Source organism: Bombina bombina, chromosome 9 (genome assembly GCF_027579735.1).
Source record: "Bombina bombina isolate aBomBom1 chromosome 9, aBomBom1.pri, whole genome shotgun sequence".
Classification (NCBI taxonomy): Eukaryota; Metazoa; Chordata; class Amphibia; order Anura; family Bombinatoridae; genus Bombina; species Bombina bombina.
In genome coordinates this window covers 95,554,534-95,566,846 of record NC_069507.1, presented here as the reverse complement: position 1 = coordinate 95,566,846, position 12,313 = coordinate 95,554,534, and the positions used below count along the sequence as shown (strand labels likewise).

The 12,313-nt window shown below is 35.5% G+C and overlaps 1 protein-coding gene across 1 annotated transcript; it reads right to left on the bottom strand.

Moving 5' to 3' along the window:
• Positions 1–8,114: 8,114 nt before the first annotated feature.
• ADO (2-aminoethanethiol dioxygenase) lies at positions 8,115–11,258 on the bottom strand. The gene is given in 3 exon segments (XM_053692262.1): positions 8,115–10,599; positions 10,602–10,841; positions 10,844–11,258. Coding segments are annotated over 3 exon segments (801 nt in total). The 5' UTR covers positions 11,001–11,258; the 3' UTR covers positions 8,115–10,195.
• Positions 11,259–12,313: the final 1,055 nt, after the last annotated feature.

Here is a 12,313-nt window from a genome sequence, read left to right as displayed (position 1 = left end):
TTGCATGCGCTATCTGAATCATAAAAGTTTATATTGGACTTTACTACCCCTTTAATTAGCGTTTTAGGCTCAAGCCATGTGTTCAGTTATCTCCTAGTAGCACAGTGCTGCTCCTTTAACAAAGGATATAAAGAGAACAAAGCAAATTTGATATCAGAAGTAAATTTGAAAGTTGTTTAAAATTATACATGCCCTATCTGAATCATGAAAGTTTGGGTTTCATGTCCCTTTTATATAGTTATATAAAAGCAACATGGTCTATAACGTTTGAGCTTTTGCTTTATAAAATGTATGACACTTTAAATTATGAGTTTTTTGGAATCACGTTTTATATATACTACATTTTAAAATCACTTTTTAAAAAAGGAAAAAATGAGTAAAGAAAGGAATAAGGCGCTCTTCCTAGGTGTGAAGTGCAGATGGGATTGATGTTTTGGACTGTTAAATGTTATATATATATATATATATATATGTGTATATATACTGTTGTGTATATTTCACACACTATTAACCTATTCCTGACATTCCATGCCATCCTAACTGCGCTGGGCTTTAGCACCGTTAGGACAGCCTGAAACGTCCTAGCCGTTTGGATGCACTGAAGCCAACAGTGCTTTGAGAATGGGATCGTGGTCTGGAGGGCGTGCCTAGCGTCATAGGGACGCCCTCCTGACCCGATTCCATCATTGAAATCTTGCGATCGCATTCACAATTGCATGATTTCAATTTGTTTACATCGGAACGTTGTTCCAATGTAGACAAATTAGCCCGGTCATGAAAGGGTTAGCATGCTCTATATCACAGTATTGCTGATTATTTAAGATTTGGAATTACTAGAATATTTTAATTACTAATCAGAATAGGGAAGATACTCATTTGAGACACTAAACTAATTGTTTAATCCCAATTGTGTAACCCCTTAACAACCAGACACACCCTACACATTGCTTGTCCTTGGGTTTTTGACCTAATAACAGCATGCATCTCGTTGAGATGCTCTATTACAACACTACACTATTTAACACCTTCAAAGGAAAACGAGTCAACGTTTCTGTCGTTTAGGGAAAGGTCAATCTTTTTAAAAAAAAAAAAATCACACCTATAATTCTCAAAGGAGAGTCCTAACATTTTTTTGTAGAAGCAATATTTTTCAACCAGAAACCAGGCAAGGGAGTTTTATAGATACAGGTGTACCTCGCAAATAATGCAGGTTTGGTTCCAGACCACTACAATAATGCGAATATATCAATAAAGCAAGTCAGGCTAATTATTTTGTTTCAAAGTGCATATAAAAGTTATATTTACACTATACTGTGGTCTATTACGTGTGAAATAGCATTATGTCTAATAAACAAACAAACAATGTACATACCTTAATTAAAAAATACTTTATTGCTAAAAAAAAATGCTAATCATCATCTGAGCCTTCAATGAGTCGTAATCTTTTTGCTGGTGGTGTGTACATATATGTATGCATATATAAGTGTATTTATTTGTTTACATGTGTATTTATGCTGGAAAAATGGCACCAATAGAATTGCTCGATAGAGTTGCCACAAACCTTCAATCTGTAAAGAGAGCAATATCTGCGAAGAGCAATAAAACGAGGTATGCCTATATGTAGGAAATTATTAAACATAGAAGTCAGAAGTAATATGCCCTTTAAGTATAGAACAACAGTTTTGATGCTGTACCACTTATATCTAAGTTAAGTTTTCATGCTTTACAACTGGTTTTGAAACCTGTCCTGAGGCCTCCCCAACAGGCTAGATTTTCAGTATTACCTTGGGTGAGAGCCGCTAAGATAACCATGTTTAGGGGGCGATATATCAAGCTCCTTGGCAGGTTTTTGCCTGCTTACGACTGCAGGTTCTCACAAGAGAACCTCCACACCGTATTTAACAAGCAGCAGGTGGCGTATTTCAATCTCCCCGGTCTAGACCAACCGCTGAAGATTTACAGCTCTTGTCCGTGCTTGAATGGCTGTGCGCGGGATTGCGCACAAATGCAAAATAGCGCTCGTGTAAAATGCTGAATTCATTCACGTATGTACGCCCCTGTTGGCCTCAGCTTGATAAATCACCCCCTTAGTAATTATTTCACCCGTGCTCCATCCAGTTAAAAATTGTCTGATTTGAAAATACTATTAAATAGTATGGCTATAGCACACAGTACCAATAAAAACCCCATATAAAATTGTGTTACTAATTTCAATGTGATTGAAGGGACATTAGTCATTTTCAAAAAAATTATACATCAGAAAGTGCAAAACATTTGCATGAAAAATAAATTTTAAAAGCTTTAAAAACTGTTACTTCGATAGAAAAAAAAATGCATTTTTTGCAAGCTGACCCATGGAATACTCATTGAAAAGCCTCTTGAAGTTGGCTCTTTGTTGTGGCCAGAGACAGATTATATAAACAAGCACCTGTACATATAAGCCAATCACTGTGCAGCTTGTTGCAGTGTCAGTGCTTTGCATTTCATGGAATACACTCCGGGCTCTAGGGGAAACAGAAACACTAGTTTCCAGAGCTAAATTACAGTACAAGTGGGCAAAATAAGTGCAACACAGTTTGGTTTGGTTTTAATTATGCATAATCCAGCATTTTATTCAATTTTCAGTTTATTTAAACTTTTATTGATGTGCAGATTATATAAGTAAACAAGTAAATGTCTTATTGAAGTTTTAGTCAAGAAATGCCAGGTTCTTTATCTAAAATTTTTTTTTTTTCTTACAGATAAAAGTGATTTTTTTTGGCACTTCCTGTTGCGTGCATTCCTCTGTCACCATCTCTGTTACACATTGTGTTCCCGTGGACTGTGTGCTATTTTTATTCTTTTTAATGTAAACTTTGCTGTACACTACCGTCGCAAGTCTGCTGCTACATTGTTCTTGCTTTGTGTGCATTTTTTATACACAGATTTCTGACATAGGCTCTTTTAATAAAATGATATGCATAGAACAAGTCCAGGATATATATGCAGCTAATAAATCATCATACGTGAAACTGAATATAGGGACTGAAGATCTTATTCAGCTTTGGTGCAAAATAATGAGCCAGTCAGTATGCCTCACTGTTTAAAGGGCACATACAAGTAACGTGTGCGTTTTACAGCCTCCAGCATTGTTGGTAAACTTAAGTCAAACTTTTGTGATTCATATAGAGCATGCAGTTTTAAGAGACTTTGTAATTTACCTCCATTTTTAAAACCTGCACATTATTATATTTGCCAGTTCTGAGCATGTGCAAGAGTTCACACTGTATATGTATAAGTTTGTTATTGACTGATTGCTGTCACATGATGTAGGAGACCAGTAAATTTCAGTGTAAAGGCTGTTGCATTCTATTTATTACATACTCGATAGTTATGCAATTCTGCTGTCTTTAAAGAGACATGAAAACTCAATTTTTTTCTGTGATGATTTAGATCAATTTTAAAGGGACACTCAAGTCAAAATTAAACTTCAAGATTCAAATACAGGATGCAAATTTAAACAACTTTCCAATTTACTTCCATTAACAAAATGTGCACATTCTTTTTATATTTACACTTTTTGAGTCACCAACTCCTACTGAGCATGTGCAAGAATTCACAGCATATACATATATGCATTTGTAATTGGCTGATGGCTGTCACATGATAAAGGGGGAGTGGAAATCGACATAACTTTGCAATTTATTTAACAACAATCTACTACTCATTTGAAGTTCAGACTAAGTGCTATTGCATTGTCTTCTTATCATGCATTTGTTGATTATGCAAATCTAATGTATCGACTGGTCCTTTAAATCAACTTTCCAATGTTCTTCTAACATGCTTCATTCGCTTGGTATCCTTTGTTGAAGGAGCAATAATACATGACTGGGAGCTAGCTAAAAGCCGACAGGAGGCATATATGTGTAGTCACCAATCAGCAGCTTTTGAGCCATGCATTTCAACAAAAGATACACAAAGAATGATACAAATTAAATAATATAAATAAATGAGGGATACACATTCGCCCCACAATTTGCAATAAGATGTAGACATGTTCACTACCTGTGAATCCTGCCCGCTCTCAAATAGATAAATCTTCCCATATGTATGTTCTGGAACTTATAAATGCAGTCTGTACATTACAAAGCAGGTGAATGTTTTTTTTAAATAGATTTATATTGGAAAGCTCGTTAAAATGATGTGGCTATACAAATTCAAGCTACTAATTTACTTGCAGTATTCCTGAGCAATTCTTACACAAATTAATCGCTTTCCAAATACAATTACTAATATTCTACATGCTCAAATAATGAATGTATTAATACAATAGAATACAGTAAAACTTTGCTTAAATAGCTTACGCAAACACTTGTGGTGTGAGTCTCCAAATAAAGCAATAGATTTTGAGGGAATTAAAAAAGGGACATAATTCTACCAATTAGTTTTATTTTTATCGGAAAATATTTAAAGGGACACTAAACCCAAAAGTTTTCTTTCTTGATTCAGATAGAGAATACAATTTTAAACAACATTCCAATTTACTTCTATTATCTAATTTGCTTCATTCTTTAGATATCCTTTGCTGAAGAAATAGTAATGCACATTGGTGAGCCAATCACATAGGGCATCTATGTGCAGCCACCAATCAGCAGTTACTGAGCCTATCTAGATATGTTTTTCAGCAAAGGATATCAAGAGAATGACACAAAATAGACAACAGAAGTAAATTAGAAAGTGGTTTAAAAGTGCATGCTCTTTCTAAATCATGAAAGAAAAAAAAATTTGGGTTTCGTGTCCCTTTAAGGTTTTTTTTTTTTTTATTATGCAATCTCTTCAACAAGAAGCGATGATCTATGCTGCTATGCAAACATATGCACATGTCACAGATTAAATGTAGAGAAAAGGGCTAACTTTAGTCCACAAAAAAAAAAAAAAAAGGAGTATAAAGTTATTATAAAATTGATTGTTTTGCAGTTATCTGATTAAAAAGGGACAGCCTACACCAGAACGTTATTGTTTAAAAAGATAATCTATTTATTACCCATTCGCCAGTTTTGCATAACCAACACTGTTATATTAATACTTTTAAACTCTGCGATTACCTTGTATCTAAGCCTCTGCAGACTGCACACTTATTTCAATTCTTTAGATAGACTTGCATTTTAACCAATCAGTGCGGACTTCTGCGTAACTCCATGTGCATGAGCACAATGTTATCTATATGGCAAACATGAACTAACGCCCTCCAGTTATGAAAAAAATAGTCAAAATGCATTCAAATAAGAGGCGGCCTTTAAGGGCTAAAAAATTAGCTTATAAGCCTACCTAGGTTTAGCTTTTACCTAAGAATACCAAGAAAAAGCAAAGTTGATGATAAAAGTAAATTGGAAAGTTGTCTAAATTACATGCCCTATCTGAATCATGAAAGTTTATTTTGGACTAGACTGTCCCTTTTAACGGAAGCTTTTAAAACTCCTATATGTTTTCAACAATCCTATTATTAGACACTTTAGCACATAAATATCACACTAGTTCCCAAGAAGTAGAATCCCTTTTCAGTGATATATACACATTCCCAAGAGAAAAATATTTCCGCTCCTTACTAATTACATATAATTGTGCGTGTTCATTTTATGAACTATAACAATTTACTTTGCAACTAAACATACAAAAAAAAAAAATAAAGAAACTTGTTTTTGTAACTGGTAACATTGTTTTTACAGTGCATCAATTATCCCAGAATATCTTTATTTGGAGCACTCATAAAAGTAGGATTATATAAACACAAACAAAACAATTTTAAATGTGCTTGGTAGTTGTAGTTCATGAGTGATCAACATCATATGACAAAAGCAATGTTCCGTCCAAGATTTAAAAGGGAAACTAAACCCAAATTTTTTCTTTCATGATTCAGATACAGCATGCAATTTTAAGCAACTTTCTAATTTACTCCTATTATCAATTTTCTTTGTTCTCTTGGTATATTTATATGAAAAAGCAAAAATGTAAGCTTAGGAGCTGGACCATTTTTGGCTAAGCACCTGGGTAGCGCGTGCTGATTGGTGACTAAATGTAGCCACCAATCAGCAAGCGCTACCCAGGGTGCTGAACAAAAAAAAAATTGCAACATTTAAAAAAACTAAAGGGACACTGAACCCAATTTTTTTCTTTCATGATTCAGATAGAGCATACAATTTTAAGCAACTTTCTAATTTACTCCTATTATCAATTTTTCTTTGTTCTCTTGCTATCTTTATTTGAAAAAGAATGCATCTAAGCTTTTTTTTTGGTTGGACAGCACTTTTCTATTGGTGGATGAATTTATCCACCAATCAGCAAGAACAACCCAGGTTGTTCACCAAAAATGGGCCGGCATTTAAACTTATATTCTTGCTTTTCAAATAAAGATACCAAAAGAATGAAGAAAATTTGATAATAGGAGTAAATTAGAAAGTTGCTTAAAATGTAAGGCTCTATCTGAATCACAAAAGAAAACAATTTGGGTTCAGTGTCCCTTAAGTTACAGATTTAGCTTTTTTGCCTATTTAAGTAGTGTGGAACAAAGCACAATTTACACAATGATCCCTTAAGTTGTAGTTTTTACAGTAAACAGAGCATGCACATATGCCTCTTACATCAACATTCAAACACCATGCCTGCTCATAGTGCCGTCATGTGTGTCAGTGAGGAGTCATCGGCAACGCAATATATAGTCTCTGAGCACATACTCCATGCAGTCAAAGCTATCGCTTAAACAGTCGTAACTTTTACTAGAAGCATTTTTGCCAATATGTGTACTGCAAAAATCTTGATTTCAAAAACTGAAATGCATTTATGTGTATGTCAACGTTTAGTTTTAATTACCTTTAAAGAAACAGAAAAGTCATGAATGGTTACCAACAATTGCATTGCCCAATTTTCTGGCAGGTGCCTTACAATAGCTTTAAAGGGACAGTAAAGTCCAAATTAAACTATAATTGGCCACCAATCAGCAAGCACTACCCAGGTGCTGAACCACAAATGGGCTGGGCTCCTACGCTTACATTACTGCTTTTCAAATAAAGATACCAAGAGAGTGAAGAAAATTTAATAGGAGTTAGTTAGAAAGCTGCTTAAAATTGCATGCTCTGAATCATTAAAGAAAACACAAATTGGGTTTCAGATCCTTTTAAATTGAATGAATAAAAATGTGCAGTTATAAAACAACTTTTTAATTTACTATTAGCAATTATGCTTTGTTCTCTTTGCATTCCTTGTAAAAGAGTAATCCTAGGTGAGATACCATTTGATCCCTATAAATGTTACCTTGTATACAGCCTATGTTTATAGCGCTGCGGAATCTGTTGGCGCTCTACAAATAACCAATAATAATAATTGTGCACGTGTCTTTAGCCATCTGGTAGAAATGTTTGCAACATTGTTTATAGCAATGTTAAACATAGTAGCAAACACTACTGCCATAGAAACATGCACACTTCTTAGCTCCTATCAACATACCTAGGTTTAGTCTTCAAGAGAGGATACAAAAAGAACAAATCAAAATTTGATAACAGAAGTAAATTGTTAAGTTGTTTAAAATTGTATGCTCTGTCTGAATCATTAGTTAAATTTGGACTTTACTGTCCCTTTAACAAGCCCTGGTAAACTTGTTCAATTACTCAGTTCTGCTGTAACATCTTGAACAGATAACACTCTTAAAGGGACAGGAAACCCCCAAATTTTCCTTTTATGGTTCAGATAGAACACAATTTTAAACAACTTTCCAATTTACTTCTATTATCAAATTTGCTTCATTCTCTTCTTATCCATTGCTGAAGAAACAGCATTTCACTACTGGCAGCAATCTGAACACATCTAGATAGCCAATCACTAGAGACAAATGTGTGCAGTCACCAATCAGCAGCTAGTTCCCACTAGTGTAGGATATGTGCTTGCTCTTTTTCAAGAACGGATACCAGCAGAACAAAGCACATTTGAAAAATAGAAGTGGAATTTAAAAGTGTCTTAAAATTGCATGCACGTTTAATTTTGATTTTCCTATACCTTTAAATACTATTAAAAAAACTGAAATATTGCATTATGCATACTTTTCAGACACCTTAAAAAATAAAGTTCAACGATAAAGCAATAAGTGAGAGAAAAGATGAAAAAAGATTATATTTACAGTGTGCAAACAGACAGCAGGTACAGATTCAAACCCATACTATGTGCTCCATATATTTACAATTATTATCATTTAACAGATGGCCAATAAATGAATGCATTATTTACGATAGTTATCTATGAATTCAGTTTTACCTTTAATTCTTAATCAATGACGACATTTTAAAATAAATTTAATGCTAACTAAAATAAAAATGTGTAATATACATTCAGAAGTGTTTTGATCTATTTTTGGTTAGAAAGAAGACCCCTCCCAAACTCCGCTCATGCACGTCCTCAATATTGTCATACACAGTGGTGTGAAGGGGGAAGATAGTGCCTGAGCTACAATCTAATGTTGATTAATAGCAAGACCTGTCAGTCTATACAATAATCATTATGCAGCAATACACACTGAACAGTGTACTATTAACAAAAGAACTATTGTACTACTGTAAATAGAAATGTTGAATGTAAACCATCAGAATACAGAAGTGGTATAAACATGAGTACATGATAAGTATCATCCCAGAGCCTCCTTATCTTTGAGGTTGCCATGGAAACTTCTGACAGATTACAAAACAAATAATGCTGTATATAAAACAGCCCCATTTTAAAGGGTTTTTAACTTGCCACCTAATACTTTTGTGGAAAATGAGTAGTCATGTTTTTAAAGAGATCTTATAAAACTACAAAAATATCACTTAAAGGGACACTGTACCCAATTTTTTTCTTCCGTGATTCAGATAGAACATGACATTTTAAGCAACTTTCTAATTTACTCCTATTATCAAATGTTCTTAATTCTCTTGGTATCTTTATTTGAAATGTACAAATGTAAGTTTAGATGCCAGCCCATTTTTGGTGAACAACCTGGGTTGTCCTTGCTGATTGGTGGATAAATTCATCCACCAATATAAAAGTGCTGTCCAGAGTACTGAAACCAAAAAAGCTTAGATGCTTTCTTTTTCAAATAAAGATAGCAAGAGAATAAAGAAAAATTGATAATAGGAGCAAATTAGAAAGTTGCTTAAAATTGCATGCTCTTTCTGAATTACAAAAGTAAAAATTTGGGTTCAGTGTCCCTTTAAGCTGTTCAATTTTTATTCCTGTTTCTATTACAAATGTGTAAGAAGATTTTTCTCCTTACACACTTGTGGTCGTTTATGTTTGGCACAAACATAAAACAGAACTGATGCAGTTTATTACAAAATATATATGGAATCTAGACACAAAAATTATACATGTTAAAATAGCTTTCAAACTTCATTATGTATTTATGAATATAAGTATTAACTTTTCTTTAAAATACTAAATTTAAGAGAATTTTTTTTTTAATCAAAGAGCACTAAAAGAAAAAAAAAAGAAAAAGTGTAGACAGACAACGTGGTTCCGGTCAGTAACAAATGATTTTGAAATTACCTATAAATTTAATTAGATTCAAAACAAGAAAGGAAAAAAAAAATTATGTAGGTTTACCACAAGAACAAACTTTTTCAGTCATAATTGAAAAATGTGAAAACAATTACATTGAGCACAAGTGTGCTTTCAATAAGTTAACTACAATGTGGTTATTTTTTTCCAATTAGAATGTAATGCATTGCTCACACCCACTGGATAAAAATAATAACCAAGATATAGAGTGGACAATATACAAAGATTTAAGAGCCATGAAGTGAGTGCTTACATAGAAATATATTATAAATTTTGTTTAGGTACATTTTAAGGAGGCTCCAACCTTTTTCCACTCCTAAAAATATAAGACATGAATGAAAGGAACATATGAGGTTGCTGATCATGTGTGGAGTACACCCACAACAAAAGATATGTTATTTTCATTAAGTAAAATACAGCTACTGACATAGCTCTGATATTTTTGATACAAAAATCTGATGTCCAGGTGACTGCCCATCTTTAGTGTTCTGCTGAGATTCCCTTAACCACCTAGCTGCCACCAAGGATTGCTAGTAGGTAATACCTTACAGCTCCCTTTGGCTGCCAAGAGGTTAAAGGGATCTAAGACATAATGGAAATATGAAAAGCTATTGCAGGGGATAGAATCCATAAAGAATCAGATAGACACTTGAGGCCCAGGGTATGGTTCACCCCCACACCAGAAGTCAGCAGGTTGTGGGATTTCCAGCAGCCACACCTCCATAGGGGGGGCTCCAGCACCAGCTGCAGACACAGGACCATCTCCCTCTGCTTTCCCTCCTGGCTCGCCCGATGTCTGCTGTAGTAATTTATAGTAGTGACAGTCTCGCCCATCATCAGGGTCATAAGGTGGAGCCAGGATATCCAGGAAAGCCGCAGGCCCGTCTAATGCGGTTATCTGATGTAAGTTATCTAGGTGAGGTCCGAGGAGGCAGGGCCCACTGGCATCACTGAACTCCCCCACGGAGCGCAGCGCTGCCCGGCGCAGGGAAGGTTTTTGGTAAGATGACAGCGGGGGGTTAAACTGATGCACAGGCGGATCCTTGGTGGATGATGATGATTGGAGTCCAGCTTGTCAAAGCCACTAATGCGGACCTTGCCGTACAGCACCTTCAGCATCCCGTGCATCCCCGGGTGATCGTGCAGTGGGATGCTAGAGCCGCCCTTGAGGAGAAATACACCCATGCTGAAGCAGTCATTCTCGCAGATGTGCATGTAGGTGACAGGCGGGTTGTGCAGGAAAGAGATAGGCCCTTGGTTGATTTTTTGAGGGCTGATCTTTAATCATCGGCTCGGATCTCGCTCACCAGTTTCTTTAGCTGGTTTATGTTCTCCGAGAAGCCTTTTCCGTCTGACGACCCTATGCCGCCATTTTTACGGAAAGTGACTACGGCTTGACGAGCTATTTTCTGGATCAGAGAGTTCATGCCGTCTCCAGGCATTGCCAGGCACCCCCGTGCTTCTGTTGCACTCCCCTCAACGTTAACAGACTGTTCGGAACCCAGTTCGGTCGATCTTGGCAGTGGGTTTAGTCCTCTGTGACTCTCCGGACTTTTAGTCCTTGGAGCAAAATCATCCCGCGCGTATGTTTACGCCTTAAAAAAAGACCAAATATATCTATTTTTTCCCAGCAACTTCAGCGCCCTTTCCGCTAGGAAACAGCACGGGATTCACCACCCATTCATGTAAATGTGACCTACACGTACCCCTCAACAATATTCTCACACTTACGCTAGGCATCATGGGACTTGTAGTCCATACAACATTTTTTCATCCGCGTTTAACCGTAACATAAACCCCGATATATACTGGGGTGTATCTAAATCGCATTGATACACGAAAAAATTGATAACGTACTTTTAAAATATTTACTTTTGATGTCAAGCAGACTATGCGGTTCGTTATTTTACACTGTACAGAAACTGCATTTCCCAGCAAGCCGTGTGCAAAGTAGGCGCGCGTTCCTCTCAGAAGAAATAAAATGGGAGGGTTGTTCAAATGATTTGTGCTGAAGTCCATTAACTGTGACATTTCCTTTTAAAAAATTAAAAAATAAAGTTGTGGTCAAAGTCACGTTTAGTATGGACTCGGTGAAGTAAACAACTTGAAATTAAATTCTAGTAACATTTTTAGACCCAGAATAAACAACACGGCTGGAGTTGCTCACATGCGTTGCTATTTGTTATCAATGTGTGCTGTAGCTGGCTGTGAGTCATTTCAGAAAAGCAGCATGGAAGCTGAGTTGTGAATATAGTGCAAACTACTATTGAAGTTTACTACCAATATGTGTCTTTAGAGCTTTGCCCTAAATAGAATGTACTAGGGGGTAATCTGTAGGATTACTGAATGAGCAGAACTAGTGAAAGTTTATAAAAACAGCCTTAATTACCGGATATATGACTGATTATATAGGCAATATGAAAGCCACAGAACATGTATAATAATACCTTTTCCCCTCTGGACTACAATTTTTTTTTAATCCTGACTACTGAACTATAGTGGTATTTTATACACTGTATTAATCTGATTTATTTCAAATATGAATTAGTCTTCAGAACTGAAATTAATTTTCTGCTATTATTATCAGGTATTCAGACATCCCAACCTGCAAAAACTAATTTCAGGGAGGTGGCTTCACCCGCTACTACGACGCCACCCCCCGCCTCCCAGTTATATATTGTACACCTTGAAACCCTAAATAAGATAGAGACTTATCCATTAAAGTAGCTTTCCCACCTAAAGTGACATTTAAAAA